The sequence below is a fragment of the Pyrgilauda ruficollis genome, unplaced genomic scaffold (genome assembly GCF_017590135.1).
Source record: "Pyrgilauda ruficollis isolate IOZ18807 unplaced genomic scaffold, ASM1759013v1 scaffold52, whole genome shotgun sequence".
In the NCBI taxonomy this organism is placed as follows: domain Eukaryota; kingdom Metazoa; phylum Chordata; class Aves; order Passeriformes; family Passeridae; genus Pyrgilauda; species Pyrgilauda ruficollis.
In genome coordinates this window covers 1,664,411-1,683,714 of record NW_024526822.1, presented here as the reverse complement: position 1 = coordinate 1,683,714, position 19,304 = coordinate 1,664,411, and the positions used below count along the sequence as shown (strand labels likewise).

At 47.5% G+C, this 19,304-nt stretch overlaps 1 protein-coding gene across 1 annotated transcript in view; it reads right to left on the bottom strand.

Annotated features, from left to right (window-relative positions):
• The window catches only part of CDON (cell adhesion associated, oncogene regulated), a 50,560-nt gene that overhangs the window by 1,726 nt on the left and 29,530 nt on the right, over nt 1-19,304 (bottom strand). Inside the window, exons 12-20 of the mRNA XM_041480554.1 lie at nt 16,570-16,862; nt 13,114-13,288; nt 10,820-10,948; nt 9,310-9,516; nt 8,494-8,675; nt 7,224-7,329; nt 3,947-4,069; nt 2,284-2,511; nt 1,010-1,284 (exon numbers count right to left, since the gene is read on the bottom strand). Coding sequence (XP_041336488.1) covers nt 1,010-1,284; nt 2,284-2,511; nt 3,947-4,069; nt 7,224-7,329; nt 8,494-8,675; nt 9,310-9,516; nt 10,820-10,948; nt 13,114-13,288; nt 16,570-16,862 — 1,718 coding nt within the window. The remainder of the gene's footprint in view (nt 1-1,009; nt 1,285-2,283; nt 2,512-3,946; nt 4,070-7,223; nt 7,330-8,493; nt 8,676-9,309; nt 9,517-10,819; nt 10,949-13,113; nt 13,289-16,569; nt 16,863-19,304) is intronic.

Below are 19,304 nucleotides of genomic sequence, written 5' to 3'. Positions count from 1 at the left end.
AGTGGGCACTTCTTGCTCCATGGGTAGGCCAAGGGCAGAATGGGGTGAAGAACTGACTGGTCTGGGCTCAGACTGGAGGGAACTGAAGTGGCAACTACTGTGCAAGTGCTAATTTGTTGTTCAATAAAATGAAGTGCTTGTGCTCAATTACCAACACAAACAATAGGCCCGTTTTTTTTTCTCCAGAAACAGCATGGGTTATTCAGACTTTTGAACTTTTTCTTTCAGTTTTCCTGGGCAATGTTCACAGTTTTGAGTAAGTTTAGTAAGTTTGAATGCAAGCCATCTGTTTCCATAGACAATAATGAAATCATTATTCTCTCTTGGAAACAGGACACGTTTCAGCAAATGAAGTATTTTTCCACGGCATACAAAGGCTGGATCGCAGACTGAAATTAGTTTTTAATTTCATTTTCAATTTCAAAACAAAAAACCAGCCTGTCTCAACAGTCACAAACAGGGGACTGAAAAAAAAAAAAGAGAAAAAGAAAAAAAAGCAGCGTTATTGCTCTGCTGCAGTTCAAGTTGTATGGGGCACTTCATTCCATGGAACCTCCTGCGCCATTCGTGCTTTGCCATAATTAATAGCATTGCTCAGAGTTACAGATCTGAAACAGGTGGGGGAAAAACGGGTGATCCATAAAGCTGCAGAATAAGCAGCTATAATTAAATGTATTTAACTTGGAGATTGAGAAATACCATATGTACAAGTAAAGTATCTCAGCCCAGCACTGAGGCATTCTCAGAGCTTACATGCTGTTAGGAGGAGGGTAGAGGCAGATTTCCCAGAGTAAGTGGAATTCTTGCTGTCATCTGATATTCTCAAATGAAAACCATGATGTTTGTATCACAAATATCAGCCCAGTTGCTTCCTCTGGGATAAGGAATTCAGTGGAACTGGCTGTTATCAATGGATGAGTATTCCCCCACCCAAATTAAGCCCGCTTCCACAGCCCCTGAATGAACCCCACGGTCTGGGCTGAGCCTCCCACCCAGTGCAGGACCTTACATTCACAAGGTGATGGGGATGTTCATAGTCCATGTGTGTTCTGGGCAGGGAGTTGGTGTGCCCTGGGTACAGTCCTGCTCCTCCTCCACTCATGATCCCATTGACACCGTTGGCAACTTTGTGGTGGAGGTGGGGACAGCCGTTGCTGAGGCCGTTGCTGAGGAAGTTCCCGTGGATGCTGCCATTGACTCGGCTCGTCCCGGGCAAGGTCGTGTACTCAATCATCTGCCCGTTGATGTCTGCCCCTTGGTAGAGGTAGCCTGGAGGGTCGTATTCTGCAAAAGACATTGTTATTGAAAGCACTTCTACTGATAAATGAGCAACCCTAAAAAATAACGAAACTTATTTTTTCTTTCTCCAGCTTTTGTGAACTAACTCTGATATCCAACTGCTTAGCATACGCATGTAGACATGGAAAACAGCCACATCCTGGAGAGCAGGGCAGAAATGTTGGTCTGGCTGATGTCAATCACTACAAGAGCATCCTAAAACCAGGCCTTTTGTATCACCAACAGCGCTTTCTGCTGTATCTGCTATAAGCTGCTTCCAGAAGATCTTTCTGGGCTGCAGCTGAAGACACTATCTTCATTATCTCCTACATTTCTCTCTGGAGGAGAGTAAGAGTATTTAAAAATAACCACAGGCCATGGCAAGAGCAAGGCTGATTTATGCACAAGGAGCAGAAAAGGCCCGTGCAGAGATTCTGCTGGCTCTGGGCTGTTGGTGGGTGCAGAGCACCTTGCAAAGCTCCTGCTCGCTAATGAACAGATTTTCCTCATTAACACCTCTCTGGAAGACTTGGCCATTGAATGCCACCTCATTGTGCAGGGACCAAGAGGTAACAAGGGACTTGTCCTAGAGCTGCAAGTTCTCTTTCTTTCCAAATGCACTCAAGAAAGGGAGAGATCCAGGGTTTAACTCTCCACAATTTTAACAAGTGATTACGATTACACACATTCCGCCTCTGCAATCGTCAGAGACCTATGCAGGGGCTTAAACACAAAGTGCAGAAACTTTCCCACACCATTCTCTGGGTGAAACTGCATCACAGTCCTCCAGGGATGCAGCAGGACAGGGAGCACCAGTGTGAAGAAATGGAGACGTTGCTGCTCTTAAAACCCAAGTCTGCACCTAAGGAACACCTGGCAGTACAAGTCTCTACAGAAATGCAAGCCGGCTCCTAAGAGGAAACTGCTTCCCATCCATAAAATGCAGCATGGACATTCCTGATTTTACCCTGGTAATATTTTCCTCATGAAACCAACCCCACTCACTCTGCATGGCGTTCTGCTGCCGGTTCTTCCAGAGGCACATGGCGATGAAGACGATGAGGATGAGGACCATGACGCCCAGGACGCAGCCCACGATCAGGTACAGCATGTCACTGCTGCGCACGGGGCCGCTGGCAGCCACAGCCCCGCTGCCCCCGGCCCGCTCGGGGGGGCTGGGCGGCGTGCTCAGGTCTCTCACTGGATATTCCGACGCTCCCGGCGTGCGTTTCACTGGGTGAGTAGAGACAAGCATGTGTACATCCACTAAATGCATTTTCTAAATGTGTTTTTTTCGTCATGAAATGAAAATAATTACTGCCAAGCCTGAGTCCTGATGCCTCGCAAAGAAAGCTTCCAAGTCAACATTAAATCCTGCAATGAGAATGCCAACTCCTATTGGGTAATAACTGCTTGCCTTGGAAAATGGCGATTATCCCGCCTGCTCACCCGCTCTTTGAGGTCACTGGAACTTTAACGAGCTGCTCGAGGTACCCGTGGCTGCAACTGCTCTAACTCTCAACTTGAAAGAGCACAAATCTTTCCACTTCTGAGGTCAGGAAAAACCACAACACTCATTTCTCTCGCCCAGGCTCTGCCAGATGACCTGCTCTTATCTGATGTGAACCCTGCTAACCCCCTTTCCAAACCACACAGTTGAAGATCAACCAAGAGATGTACAGAAAATCACTGAAAATGAGATGCTGGTTTAACCCAGGAATTGCATTTACATTAGTTTCCAGTACACCACAGTTCAGATTTATTTCATTTGACACTAAAACCCTAAAAGAAGTGCCTGGCTTAGGAGTGAAGCTGGTCAGAGAGAGACAAGCATCTCCATGCAGGTATGCTGGATAAGCTGGGTCACCCTTATAAGCCTGGGGGAGATAAATTTTAAGGAAGAGGCAGTGTGAATGACAGATTACATCTTGCCCATTTTAAAATTAGAGAAGAAAGCTATATTCCTTGCAGGAGGGAGACCAACTGTGTGCGCAGCCTTGAGGCCCTGCAGCTCCTACTCCTTCCTTCAAAGGTTTCACTACTCACTTCACTGAATTTTGATGCTTCCGCTCCCAGAGGGCTTTTTTCTTTTTTTTTCTCAAACATTTTTTCATAGCACTGCATTTGAAGTTTACTGTCTGCATTTTCCCTTTACAGCCTTACTTGGTTTTAGAGATTAAAGGAGACAGGAATTCTTCGCAAAATAAATGTGACTGCCATATCTGACACTTCCCGAGAACAGTACAAACTTTGTGCCAGAGGCATGCAGGATTAGGGATGGAGGCAGCCAACACAGCCATCAATTGCCGTGGTCTGCACTTATACAACGTGTCACAGAGCCCTGAAGACATAAAACAGATGTACAAATCAATTCTGTCATCTTCAGGCGCATGGTTGTCTCCTAAGGAGAGGCCATCAGCAGAGCAGAGGCAGCAGTGCTATCTCTGAGAGCAGGCAAAGCTGCAGAGCTCTGCTGAGAGCCTCAGGAGTGCAAGGGATCACTTTCCATATGTTCAAAACAATCCCAGCTTCGGAAGACAAAACAATCCTCCGAAACATTCCAGAAAATTATGGTCATCATCGCAGCTGACTTTTGTGCTGCACAAAAATTCCCCCAGTGGATCTTTCCAGTCCCAAAGGCCACCTCGGCTCAGCCCCGCAGCCTCACCTTTGGTCTCGCAGATCATCACGTTGCTGTACTCACTCTCCCCCCCCTCGTTGTAGCACTGCATCTTAATGTCATAAGAAGTTTCAGGCTGCAGGTGATTTATCAGGTGCCACTGCTTTGTACCTGTGGGGGAGACAAGAAGTAAATTGCAGTTCAATCACCCACAGGAGCCAGAATTACGGTCCAGTGCAGTGCAGGGACCTTTTCTACCAAATGCAGGGGCACCGCAGCTTGTCTTGTTAGCACAAAAATCTTCAGTAGCAGTTTATGGACTTAGCTGAAACCATGGTCCACGAGTGGCATCCCTGCTCAGGACAGAGGACTGGAACTAGACGACCCTGAAGGTCCCTTTCAACCCAAATTATTCCATGACTCTCTAAGACTTGCGTTATCTTGTGAAATTGATTATTAGAAGGACCTTTTGATGAATTGACGTGAGGGTTTTTTCACTGTTTTCTTTTAAAGAAAGTCATTCTCTACAAAAGCCATAACTCACTAAACTCAAAACCCAGATACCCAAGTGCCCACACATGTGCATTTAAGTTCAACAGCAGCCCTGAGCACCCTGAACATGGAACCATCAAAGGGATGTGTTTAGGCTGGATTATGATGACTATATACAGTACACTGGTCAAATAACAAGGAAAACTGGCACAGAGAGCTTGGCACAAGGAAGAACTTGGTTGTGAGCAGACTTTCTAGAGGTGCAAGGTACTGCTGCAGCCATTGGTGTCACATGGAAAGGACACATCTGGGCTGCTCAGTTTGGGCGAAACCCCAATAATTGAACGTGCATTTTGTGAACCATCCTGGGAACGCAGCAGGGCTGTCCTGGTGCCACTGCCCCTGCAGAGCCCAAGCCCCAGCCCCAGCCAAGCAATCTTCTCTAACAGGACGGTTTTGTCATCTCTGGCCCCTGGCCAGCTTTTCATTTAGACACCCTCCTGAAGTACTGAGCACTTCAGGATAAATCACTCCCAGTTTTTACTTTCACGGGCTTGTGACAAATTTTACTAAACAGCGACCCTTTTTTTTTTTTTTTCTAGGGAGTTTAATTAACTGTTTGAGTGCTCTTAATCCCTCTTGGAAAATACCACCTTGAACTGTTTCCACTGTTTCTAAGGAACTGTCTACCACCTACTGATTTAAGCATTAATAAAAGGGCTCGGGCGTGCTCGGCGGGCAGGGGCTGTCACCGTGATGCTGCTCGAACTCCTCCGGGACCCCAGCCCAGGTGCAGACCCCCTGCCCGGCCCCAGCAGGGCCCCTCTGGACCAGGGGCTGCCCAGCACGGTCCGTGCCCACATCCCAGTGAAGGCGGACAAGCCCTGGCTGAGGCTGGAGCTGCCTTTCCCTAAATCGCACGTTTTCCCAAGATTCAGCCTCGGTTTTCCCGGCGCCCCCACCCCCAAGCATTCCTTTCGGTAATTACTACACCAGGTTTTAGGTTTCCGCTTCAAACCATTAGTGGAACTGGAATCAGTACAGGCACTTTAACTGTCCTCTTCGTGCACCATTAGCAAGGGAAAACATTTAAACAACTGACATCAGACTGCATTTACATTTAAAATTCAATCTCCAGGATTCTCGAAACAGAGAAATTCAGACCAGAAACGGAGAAATGCAGACCATCCTTGCAGGACAGGGGTGATTTTTTTGCTTTTGCTGAGAGATACCGAGGAGCCATCAGAGCTTTTTGCTTGTTGTTTTTTCCTTCAAATAAAATCTGATTTTGCCTGCAGCGGCATTTATAAGGAGAAAAAAAAAAAAGGTTTCTGCAGAGTTTTGAATGTCTCGAAAGACAAGACTTAACAGGAAGCGGTGAGGAAAGCCTGCGGCAAGCACTTAGCTAGCACAGGCATCACAACACTTTTTCCAAAACTCATGAAGTCATTTCAAGATAAAATTCCCTGTCATAAAGCAGATTAATTCAAAGGTAACAGAGAGGAAAAAAAGCAAAGAACAAGTGATTTATGGCAAAAATACCTCAAGTCACATGTTCCTCTACATATTTCACATCAAGTGCTTCCAATCACAACTTAATTGAAAATAGTTCTCTCTCTTTTTTTTTTTTTTCTTTTTTTTTTCCTCCTGAAAAGCTAATTTAGGGGAGCACAGTAAAGAAAAGTTGAAGTTTAAATCTTTCCACCAAGTGATTTCTGTTGCAGGCTCTGGCAGAGCGGAGCAGCTGCTAATGGTTTCAGACTGCCACAAAGAGTTCAATACACACACGCTCGGAAAAAAACCCGAAACAAGCTAATTTCACAGCACAGTGGAGCCCACTTAAACAACTAACTGCTCAGTGTATAAGATTTATAAACACACAAGTTCTGTCTAGCAAAGGCTAAAATACATTTGCAGATGAAGGTGAAGCCTGCATAAGGTTCTTTAAAGCCTCTGAGCTCAAACTCTGGATCTTTAATAGCTTTATAGTGTGCAAAAGCTTATGTCATGCATCAAAGTACTATGTGCAGTATTGTCTGGCAGGGGAAAATTTTCAAAATAAAGGTCCATTCCTCTTGTAACTGAATAAATGAGGGGGAAAAAAATAATTAACGTCATTGGGCCAGAATGAGATCACTGCGTTTGCTCAGGCCGAGCAATAAGGACATTAAATAAAACATTTTTAAAAGGGTTTTCCACTTCTCGACTAATATAGACATTATCTAATAACTTCTTCCAGGAAAATGATGATCTAATATGCACAGGGGAAAAAAATAACTTGATTAAAAGGCAAAATGAAGCACAAACATAGCTGCATTTGCAGAGTGCTACAGCACTTGAGGCTAAAAGCAACTTCCTTATAGCAGGAGAAGTGATTAGGAGAGGCAGGAGGAGAGAAGGGCAATTACACACAAGATACTACCAGCTTAGAAAGTCCACGCTGGGGTAAATAATTTTAAAAGCCAGCTAGTTGTTAGTACAGTCTGTAACCCAGATGTTTTTATCCTGGGTTAAACCTCATTTACACTGCTTTCTCTTTATACAACTCGAAGGTACACCAGTTTAAATAGACCTTCATTAAGGATTTGCAGCTGTATAACAAGCCACACTTAAACCCAGTATTTAGCTCTCAAGCTTCCATGTCAAAGAGGCTTCAGAAGGAAGAAACCAGCTCACGTGTGGGCAAAACCCGTTAGGGAGTTGAGATAGCTCCTTCTGTGAGATATATTATAAAGACTGCTTGGGAAAAGCAGTTTAGATTTCATATAAACACAGCCAACATGGCTACAGGGTGTCCTTCCCCTTCTCCCAGCAGGCGTGCCCGGCACCGTACCGTCCACGATGTCGCGCTTGTAGTCGCTGTCGTTGTCGCTGTCCGTGGGCCGGTAATAGATGTAAAATCCTTGGATGGGCGTGTTGTTGTTGCTCGATGTGATGTACTGCAAAAGAATTTTAAGAGACTGCATGAGAGAAGAAAAGTTTTAACTGAGTCCTGCTGAGTTGTTGTCACTGAGTAGCCTCATGCTCTGCAAGTATGAGTATTTTTAATAAGGTTGTGTAAGCAAAGGTGACTGAACTCCCCTGAGTGGACAAAGAGTAGGATGGGTACAAGAGACTGAGCTTGGGCTGACACTTTCCTCCCGTATCACTTCCCAAACCCGCAGTTAGGGTTTGACCATGCACAGCCTGAAAATCTACATGATTAATGGAAATGGAAAAGTTAAAACCATAAAACTCTTCAGAAAGAGTTAAGGTCACTCTAAAAATCAGCTCAAGAATCTTTAAGTTATGCAGCCTCCTGAGGAACCAGAGGTTATTTTAAGTTTATTATCCTTAACATCTCTTAAGGCTGAGCTAGCAGAGCAAACTAACACTGGGAACTCTACACATTAAATCCTCCAAAGTATACCAGGGGGTTAGATTTCAAAACAAGAGCAAAGAATTTCTGTGGGTTTCAATAAGGACTTTAAAGTACTTGTTTACAATAGACGAGGTAACAGGGGAAAGGAAAATGTTTCTCTAACATGAAACCTCCACTGGATGTGAGGGAAGACGGCGGGTTTGAAACACTCTCCCAGCCACCCCAGCCTGGATTGACAAAAGCAGCAGGAATTGCAGGAAACGGAGCCAACTCACTCACAACTCATGGCATGAACAGGGCTTGGGACAGAGTTAAGCCCACTGGTGCCTCTGAGATGTCTGTGCCAGAGCAGGTGGACTGGGGCGGCTGCAGCCTCTCACTGGAGCTGCCAGTTGGGCACATCTGGCGTAACCCGAGGAGGGGGGTGCGGGGTCCCCGCGGAGCTGGAAGGGGAGCGGGGTGGAGGGAAGCTGGGAAATGGTGCAAAAGGCAACAGACAACTGACAGGGCTGCCTCTGAGTGGGAAAGTGTCTGGAAATGGGGGCAAAGTGCTCCAGAGGCACAAGTCCCATTAAGTCCCCCAGTTCTACCATACTGACACGAACTGCCTCAGCCCCATCCTGGGAACACAGTCATCATCCAGGTCTCGTGGGGAGGAAAACCCCCGCTCACCACTCCAACACCTCTTAATCATTGACTTTGCAGTACAAACTGTGGTAAGAGCAGGCAGAAGTGTACCCACCGTCCATTTCAGCATGATCTGGGTGTCGCTGATGGCCTCGGTGTAGGCGATGTGCGGGCCGGCGATGGGCCGGCTGGAGAAGCGGCCGCTGAATCCGGCCACCTGGTAGGGGCGCGACGCCGCGCTCCGCGGGCTCTCCCCGTAGTTGTTCACTGCGATCACTCGGAACCTGTACATTTCTCCTTTTAAGGGAAAGAGGGAAAAGAAAGAAGCCCTTGTAGCAAAACAAGTGCTGGAAAGAGGATTCAAGGAGAGACTAAACAGATTAGGAAGTACTCTTTGCACAGCATCCAGTTAGAAAAGGAGAGGAATCCTTGCCACAGGCTGATGTGGAGATATAAACAGCTTCTAGAAGTGACTCAAGGAAGTCCAAAGGCTACTGGAGATACCTCCATCAGCCCACGAAATCCCTAAACTGGTGGGCACTGAGAAGATGCTTCAAAGGATCCCTATCACCATCCACTCTGTCTTCTCTTGTGCTTTTTTGCCTGAGTTTTCAGGGCTAGACACTGGAAGAAGTCAGGATAGACATTTTTCCATTAATGCACTTTTCTCTACATTATGAGTGTTCACTAGAAGGACAATTAAGTTAAAAATAGCAGTGATACACAACCCTCCTCTCCACATGAACAAGTATTAAATTATGGTGGGGTTTTTTTCCACTTGGAAAGCCAGAAATCAACTTGAATTCATGTAACAAGCTCCTAGGCCATACACAAAACACAAACCTAATTGAGCAGAAACGGGGTAATCCAAGCAGAAGTTAAAACGAAAAAAACCCGAAGAGCTGCAGTAATGAAAGATCGTTTCTGATACCTGGCTCCAAGTTCCTAACTTCCACAGACAGCTTGGAGGGAGAGATGTTGCCAGCTGCGACGAGCCAGTCGCTGTTGCGACCCAGACGTTTGTACTCCACCTTGAAGGCAGTGATGGGGGAGCCCCCGTTGGCACGGGGGATCCACGTGACGTAGACGGACGATTCCGAGGCCGTGGATATCGTGGGTCGGTCAGGAGCTTCTGGAACTGCACGGGGAAATTCGGTTACAAGAGGATTAGAGTCAGCTGAAACTTCGTTTTCACTAACAACTGATTAGGCTCATTGCTGATGAGTGCGCTGGATTTCACATATTAACAAGGAGAATCTTTAATCCTCCTGAAATCACCACTGCCCTTACTCTGCTGAAAAGGATGGATGATGAACAGACAATTCAAAAGGAATTTATTATCTTACCAATATAATATTAAAAAATTATAGGGTATTGCACTACTCCAACCATTTCTACATGAAAACAGACACATACACTAAGTGAACAAGAAAAACATGGTTATTATTTTCAAGCCCCCAAAATCCCCCCAGACCCAATGAGACTTCAACTCGTCTGCATTAACGAGTGCTGGAGAAATGAGAAGGAAGAGAGAACAAAGCATGCACCAGGATGTACTTACGGAACTCACTGAAGTCACAGGCAGCAGTGGGACAGAGAGAAGGGAAAAAGGGGTGTTAGTAAATCTGGTTGTAAGAGCTGTGAGGCTTTACTAAACCAGCCTGGATTCATGAACATGGAGCTTGTGCTGAGGTGTGGAGCAAGGAGCAGGAGGCTGGCAGCTCTGGGCCATGAAGCAGCTGAGCATTTGCAGCCTGGCACAAGTAAGGCCCTTGCGTGGCTCCTCTGACATTCAGTGCTGCCACAAACTCAGCTCCTTGCCTGTGGTATTAAATCCTTTACACTCACCTTTGGCTTTACCCCAGATTTTAGATACCTTTCAGATCTCAGCCCCTGAGTAAATCTGCCTGAACCAGGCCAAGGAGTTCAAACGCTGGGGGAAGGGGGGTGAGAAAAAGGACTATAAACGTGCTCTTTTCACTGGAAACCAGGCCAAACGTCACATCTACTGGGAAGTGCTTATATCTCCCCACCATCAGAAATAAGCCTGTCCCTGGGAAGCCACAGGAAAACATTCAGAACAGATATCACATACTTTTGAGAATTTAAAGCTCTGACACAGCCATTTCCCATTTCCTCTTCCTCTGGCTCTTTCTCAGTGGAAGGAAAGAGAAAACTAGAGTATTAAGCAAAAAGAAACCACAGGTTTAAAAATGAGCAGTAAGAATATGGGTTGTAAGTGAAAATTCTAATTTTTTGAGAGCCACACATGCAGGCAGCAGCATCCTAGGAAATATCCTATGTAACAGAGTAACAGAATAAACAGGAAATAGAGGAGGCAACACAAGCACCTGGAGCAGTAATAAACACAGGTTAACTCAGATACAGCTCTTTGCAACACAGCTTTTAGTGCCGAAATCACAAACCATCCACATTCCTACCTCCACTGTGGCGAGACAGGTCCGGAAGGATGACGCCAAAGTTATTTGTGCCTTCATGAACAATGGGATGTTTGGGGATTCCTATGGGTGGAGATGGAGCCTGCGTGTTTTTTGAGGATGATGTTCTTTCTAAGAAGATTTGACAGACAGTACATCAGTGCAGGGCCTGCACAAGGCAATGCTGTTTGTCAATGCTCACTCTACAAGGTCACTTGCTACCATGCTGCCCTGGCTTCAAATCCCAAGCTGGACAGTCAGGATAGCAATCAGGGAGTTTCTCTGGGAGAGCAAGAGAGATTTCTTACCCAGGCACTTGGCTGTGGGTGAGTGACTGTCCATCTGCAGTACTGACATCCACAGTGCTTAGTGGTGATGCTGCCAGCTCCTGCCTGTGCTGCCAAGCCCACTCATCACAACACCACCAGATGGGGAAAATTACACACTGAAATCTACGTCTAGAGAAGGAGTAAAAATGCTATGGAAGCAGCTGGAGCCAGTACACCAGGCTTAGAGGGATTTTGACCTGTGGCAGAAGGGGTGGCAGGACAGTACAGAGCAGAGTAGGGGTGGCAGTACTGACTCCCTCGAGCTTGCCAGGGACTGACCACAGGACAGTGATGAGGAAGCATCACCTGGGTTTAATATGATGGGCTGTGACAAGTGGCTTTGCTGGTGTGAAGCTTTCTCGGCTCCCCAGTAAGCTGGGAGGGTTACTAGGAGGAGGAATGTGAGTATGAACACTAGGATTTTTTACAGAAAAGTATGGGTGGAATGGGATTTTGCCACAGTTTGGTACAATACCCTGGGGGTTGTTTGAGCCTGACTCGTGGAGGAAGGTGGGGTGGAGGAATGTGCACCTGTGATGATAAAGGGAAGAGGTGCAGCACAAAAAATCAGGTAAGTGTGGGGGGTTCTACAGAGAATCCTCCTCAGACTCATCCTCTGAGGGTCTGTGCAAGGAAGGGTGTCAAAACGGTGTTTGGCCTCATGGTAGCACACAGCCTATGAAGGGGGAGCAGAGAAGGACTCCTGTGTTAGAGGTTTCTTTGTGTAAGTAGGAGCCATAGAATCCTCATCTAGCATGCTGATGGATGCAGATGAAGAATGAGGCTCCCTTTGGAGCAGGTGAGGGACCAGTCAGCCATACTGAACATTCCTGTGTGTCTGGCCAAGGGTGGTGCAGGCTGGGGCTGTGTCTGCTGGGCTGTGGAGGGCGAGTAGTAGGTCAGCCAGGATTGGAGTTGTTAGGCAGGTGCCTGGGAGGGACCCAAAGTTTCATCAGGCAGAGATGTCCTGGAGGGTGGGTACGTCACAATTAGGGAGCTGTTGACTGTTTTTAGTGGGGGAGAGATTTTCAGAGGTTGAGGGCCAACAGTTTTGTATCTGTTCATTGATAGAATGATGATAAGGATGAATAGGGCAAAGGATCCATCTATGTTTCACAAATTTCATGGAGACATTAAATTCTTTTAAAAATTTAAGCTATCCTGTCCATCATAGAATCCCAGAAGGGTTTGAGTCAGAAGGAACCTTTAAGCTCATCTTAGTCTACACCCTCCCCTGGGCAGGGACACCTTCCACTATCCCAGGTTGTTCCAAGCCCCATCCTACCTGGCCTTGAACACTTCCAGGGAGGGGGCAGCCACAGCTTCTCTGGGCAACTTGTGCCAGGGCCTCACCACCCTCCCAGGGAAGAATTTATTCCAAATATCCCATCTAACCCTACCCTCTGCCACTTACAAGCCATTCTTGGACAGTAGTACAAAACATATCTACTTGTTTGTGTGCTAAAGAGCACAGGCACCAGTGCCCAAGCCCGAAAGAAAAAATGCTCTGATTAAGAATGTTGTGCTTGTTGCTGTCTGCACACAACTATCAGAACAGCTGGCTTGTGGTCAGCAGAGATTGTCACTGAGGTGTCTGCAAAGCAAACCAGGAACAGCTTTGTTGATAAATGAAAACTCAATGGTGCAGAGCTTCTCCTGTGATTAAAAACCTCAACAAGGACAAGCTGCTCCCAACTTTGCTCCTTAAAGCAAGAGAAACCTCACAGTACAAATCTTAACAATCACCCCAAAAATAATATTATCAAGCTTTTAATAGCTTCTACTTACCAACAGCCTCACACTAAAGGAAGTCTGCCCTACAGCAATTTTAGCTATTAGAGGCTGTTCTTTAGCAAATAAATTGCAGAATATTTCACATATGGCTTAGCAGATGCCATTAAATGACTGATGTCATTAAATAAATGTCTCTGGAAGGCCAGGACACAGGGCACATTGTGCTGCACCTACCCTTGCTGGTGCGGAACGTCAGCATGGCCGGCTGGCCCTCGCCTGCGGCGCTCCTGGCCACCATCAGCACCTCGTAGAGGCTGGAGGGCTCCAGCTCGGTGAGGCGCAGCTCGTTCTCGCTGCCGGGCACCCGCACCGTGTGCCAGCCGCCCGCCGCGCTCACGCCGTCCTCCAGCTGCACACAAGAGAAGCTGTCAGCAGGGCATGGAACTGGGGACTGCTCACAACCTGCACTGCACCCCAAAGCACCTCTGCTCCTCACCAAAACTGCCTTCCTACATTTACCTATGGTTTGTCTCCAGCTGCTCACAAGGGAGAAACTGCCAGCACAGCATGCTTGGAACTGGGGACTGCTCACAACCTGCACTGCACCCCAAAGCACCTCTGTTCCTCACCAAAACTGCCTTCCTACACTTACGTATGGCTTGTCTCCAGCTGCACACAAGAGAAGCTGTCAGCAGGGCATGGAACTGGGGACTGCTCACAACCTGCACTGCACCCCAAAGCACTTCTGCCCCTTCTGCTGTTCTACATTCACCTACAGTTTGTCTCCAGCTGCTCACAAGGGAGAAACTGCCAGCACAGCATGCTTGGAACTGGGGACTGCTCACAACCTGCATCACTCCACACACAGGCACCAAAGGACCTCTGCTCCTCACCAAAACTGCTTTCCTACGTTCACCTATGGTTTGTCTCCAGCTGCTTACAAGGGAGAAACTGTCAGCATGGCACACTTGGAGCTGGGGACTGCTCACACCCTGCACTGCACCCCAAAGCACCTCTGCTCCTCACCAAAACTGCTGCTGTTCTATACTCACCTATGGTTTGTCTCCAGGTGCACGCACACACGGGAGAAACTGTCAGCATGGCATGGAACTGGGGACTGCTCACAGCCTGCACTGCACCCCAAAGCACCTCTGCCTCTCGCTCAAACTCCTGCTGTTCTATATTTACCTATGGTTTGTCTCCAGCTGCACACAAGAGAAACCATCAGCACGGCACACTTGGAACTGGGGACTGCTCACAGCCCGAATCATGCCCCAAAGGGCTCTGCCCCTTCTGAGCCAAAACTCCTGCTGTTCTCCTACATTTACCTACGGTTTGTCTCCAAGTGCTTCTACTACAAATCAGCAGCTTTGCACCCACTGTCGCTCCTTGGAATAAGCTCCACACCACTCCTTGGAGAAACTTATTTTCCCTCTCCACGCACATACACACAGTTGGTTTTTACTGGGTTTTTCATTTTCACTTGCAGCTAAATCTACAAAAGCCCAAATGATTTTCAAGCCTTCAGTCAGCCTTCAGTATGTGCTACTACAGGGCTGGACCCAACACCCTAATGAGAAGGACAATTTCCCTGTACTGCCCAGCCTCCCCTGTACTTCAGCATTTAAGAATATTTATTGGCTAAAATGGGCAACAAAAAGTATGTATTAGTTACTCCTTAAGGATGACAAAAAAGTCAGCAGGGAGACCGAAGATTTGGGTTTACCAATATACGTTTCCTTTTTTTAAAAACAAAAACAATTTTTAACTTAGCAGTGAAATAACCAGCTCCATTAAAGAAAAGAAAGACATTCTGGGTAGTCTCTTAATACTTGACCTTTGCAGGAAAACATTACCCCAAATCCCAAAGGAAAAGACAAAGATTCCACCAAAAATAAACTACTAAACAATATAAGACTTTAATAAAACATTGGAGGCAGATCTAAATGCTGTGGATTATCAAAGGTTATGCCAGAGGTCTTTGTTCAACTATTTTCTTCTACAGCAGCCACTCCAGGGCTTTTATTCCCCCAACTTTTTTTTTTTTTCCTCTATTAAAAGAGAGAAATCAATAAAATAATTTAATGACACAAAGAGAGCACCACCCTAAAAACCAGGATAAATTCAGTGCCGAGAAATGCATGAGTGAGCACATTTAATGTGGAAAGGATTGGTTTGAGAGAAGGGAGAGCGTCAAAAAGGTCAAAAAAGCATTCAGAGCTTCCAGGCTTCCAAAGGCTTATGTGAACCAACCGCCTCTGGATGAGAAATTATCACCAACAAACTCTGGCACTTGGTTTTCAGGAACCAACAGGTCAAAAATCTAAGCATTCCCTCCAGGCTAAGACAAGATCAGGATGTAGAGGATTAAAAAGCTTATGAAAAATAAATCAAACAGCTTTGCCATGCAGAAAACTGGTTTGCTTGGAAGAACAGATGCAGGCATTGCTTGGTTCTGATTTCAGAATCACAGAACCTCCTGAACTGAAAGTGGCCCCCAAGGATCATGGAGTCCAACTCCTGGCTCTGCACAAGAGACCCCAGGAATCCCACCACGTGGTGTTAAGCAAAAGAGCTCGGTGCTGTCACACCATTTTTAATGCCATAGTAGGTACTGTCCCACAAATTTCAGTTCACTTTCATATTTGGTAACTTCAGTTTACTTGAGTCCCTTTGGGACCCAGAGCAGCAAACTCAGTGATGCACAAAGGTAAAACTCAGCTTCCCTTCTGCTCTCGCACACAGATTTCAAGCTGGCTCACGTTTAAATGCATTTTTAACTGCACTGACTGCACACAACATGCCCTGGAGCCCCATTCTCCATAATGACACTGTAAAGGACAGAAAAGCCTGGATGAATCTCACTTAAAACTAGACAGAGCAGTGTATTGGTGACAATGTCAGCCATCCCTCAAACAAGCTGTGTGGGCACAGGAACATTGTGCTTCAGCCACACGCTGTGCCCTGCCTGGCCTGAGCCCATGTCCTGGTTCACACCAGTGTGGAGACAGAAGTGTGTCAAACCTCTCCCTTGGAGAGATATCCCTTGAATGGGCCGTGATAAGATCATCTCAACCCTCCTGGATTGAGAAACCTGCCGTGGTCATGGCGAGTTCCCAGCATGCTTGGGCTCCCATGTCGATTCTGTGTAACCCATTGGTTTTTCCCTCTTTGTACCATCCTCGCTTTTCCCCATAAAAACCCCTGCTTCTGCCCTGCTCAGTAGGGAGCTGTCATCCCATGCCCCCTTCTCAGGGTGCTGGAATAAAGGAACTTTGTGAACTGCTACACGGAGCTGCTGTCTCTTTGTCCCTGCGTCGGCCTGGGGACACCTCGCAGGGCAGAGCTGAAATCACTGAGAGCAGAAATCCCTGCTCACAGCTGAAATCACTGCTCAGAGCTGAAATCACTGCTAGGAGCTGAAATCCCTGCTCAGAGCTGAAATCCCTGCTCAGAGCTGAAATCCCTGCTAGGAGCTGAGGTGCCTGCCCCTTGCTGAGGTTACCCTGTGGCTGAAGGACTGCCTGAGACCCCCGGAAAGCTGTCTCCTGCAGGACCTCTCTCTGGGAAGGTTGTGGCATGCGGGTCGAGCCATCAGACCCCGACCAGCCGTCACAACACACCAGCACTGCTGGTTCCTTGTGAAACCCGCAGAACCGCGGCGCGTCGGCGCGGGGCTGGGCACGGTACCTTGCGGTATTTGACAAAGTAGGCGTTGATGGGCAGGCCCCCGGCGCGGCCCGGCCGCCACACCAGGCTGTACGTGTCCGGCCTGGGCGTCTGCGGGGGGCTCAGGATGATGGGGGCCTCGGGCGGGGCGGCGGCGCTCGACGCTTTTTCCATCGCAGCCGCGTCCAGAGGAGATTTTGTTGGAGGCGAGCTTGAAAATGCCATTTCTGCACCAAAATCACCGCCGCTCTCGTCGCTCTGGGCAAGCTCCAGAGGAGCTGTTTCTCCTGCTCTCGTGCCAGTTGCTGAAGGAACTGCAAAGGGAGGGTCTGGTTACATCCCCACCATGACGTACGTTCGCCCCGCGCCGAGGGGACGCTAAATCATTTCAGAGTGACATTTCCAAACATGCCCCGCTGCAAAACACCAGGTCCAGAGGTGCCCACACAGATCTGAGCCTGGTGCCAAGCTGCGGCCTGGGTGTTTTTTCAGGGCACAGCAGTGGGGTTCGGTTTGTTTTATTTGGTTTGGTGTTTTTTTCACAGTAGCAAAGAGAGAAAACCTGAAACTCAAAGTCTACAGGCACAGTTTGACCGTATCTCCACTAAATTAAGTCATGGCAATGCACGCTAAAAGAAATAAATAAGTATATAGCTAAATTTGTGAGACAAACCGAGTAATTTGTACGTCGTTGTACAAGGAACTTTTCATGGCCTGCACTGGCATGCACACAAGAGGACATTCTCCTACCCCAGTTTCTGAGGTTTAGCTGTAATTTAGAGAAGCTTTGAAAGCTGCACAACTCAACTACTTCATTTGAAAATTTATGCTGAGAATATACTCAGTTTACAGGAAGATCTACATGCAATTTAATACCAACGCATTTCTAGAAATCCTTCTCCACACTCCTCCATCCTATTTACTTTTGCTGGTATGAAAAAGAAATCTATATAGTATCAGTACTCTAAAAGAGGCCAGAAGACAAAAAAAAAAGCGCCCCATTCGACTGACGCAGGGCTCGTCAGAATTCCAGGCAGGAAAAGGGTGGCAGGTTGGACATCTGAGATTATCCAGGACAAGAAACCATCAGTACTTAAAGCAAGAAGGTTTGGGAAGCAGCGCAGCTCCTCAAGGCTGCGCACGGCAGCAGTGGGACAGCCAGATGTTCGGAGCCCTGTCCGTCCTGTCAGATTTGTGTAGGTTTATGTTACGTGCCGGGGTCTGGAAGGGGAAGGGAATGAAGGGAACTTGGTTTACAAAACAAACAAATTCCTTGGTAATGTAAAGCCTAGGCAGTGTTAGCCTGGCTGACTCAGATTCCTTCAAACCTCCATTAAAATACCAGCAGCAAGTGTGGCTGCTATTTTTGGCCACTTTTTAAAAAGCTGGGAAGGAAAGTTCTCTTTTCAAATTGAAGACATGCTCTCGGCAAGCATTCCTTGTTTGTTTCTTCTCATTTATTTAGCAATGCCACAAAATTCAGAGACAGGAAGAAGGCAACAACATGGGGAGGATGTCCCCAAAGCCCAGATGGTTCTAAAATGCCAGACACTCCCAAAACAATCCCTGAGTGAAAGGGTATCTCTGCTGTCAGTGGAGCAGCGGGAAGGGCGTGATATTGGAAACAAATGGGAGGAGGTGGAAGGCGCTCAGCTCCGTGGTGGACCCCGAGGATGTGGGTGGGCATGGTTTGGTGCCTGCTGGCACTGGGGACACGGACTCTTGAGTGGAGGATGAGTTGTGGTTTCAGCTGGTGACAGCAGACCCACAGCCAGCGCTGTGTTTATTGCTGCAGGAGGGGAGTCATCAACAACTGCTGGGCTGTTGTATTTTTGCTTTGGAAAACAAGCCCCGGGTAACAATTCCCATTGAGTAATTCAGATCAAAGCTCTTTTTGCAAAGTTTCTGGTATAATTACTACCCATATAACCCAGCACATCAGCGCTCTCTCTGCTGCTGTGTCATTATGCAACTTTTTCTGGCTGTTGCTCTCAGCGCCATCCCTTTCCCCTTAGCCATGAAGATTTTTCTTCCTCAGCTTCCCAATCCCACCAGGAACACCAGCAGCACTGAGCTGAGTCAGGCCAAAGGCTGCATGCACCAAAAATCCTGATCCCACCAGCAACCAGAGAAGGACAGAATGACCCAAATTTGGGCTTTAAAAGAATTGTGTTCATAGAATCTTAGAATGACTTGGGTTGGAAGGGACCTTAAAGGTCATTCAGTTCCACCCCCTGCCATGAGGCAGTGACACCTTCCACTATACCAGGCTGCTCCAAGCCCTGTCCAACCTGGCCTTGAACACTCCCAGGGATGAGGCAGCCACAGCTGCTCTGTGGCCTCACCACCCTCACAGGGAGGAATTTCTTCCCACTATCCCATCTAACCCTGCCCTCTGGCAGTGGGAAGCCATTCCCCCTTGTCCTGTCACTCCAGGCCCTTGTACAAAAACCCTCTCCAGCTCTCTTAGGCACGGGAAGGGGGTCTAAGATCTCCCCAGATCCTTCTCTTCTCCAGGATGAACCATCCCAACTCTCCCAGCCTGGTTCCAACTCACACATTCCATAATACCCAGTGCTCTACCGCCTGCTGTTGTTTCTCCCCTTCAGATGCCTCATTTCGAAGAAGAGCCCTCACTTTTTCAGCCTCTCCTCCTGCAGAAACCCTTCCCCACCTGCTGTGTTTCACAGCACCTTTGCTTGTTCTCCTGCTCCCCTGCTGACCAGGGTACAGCCCAGGCAGAGCCAGCAGCTCTG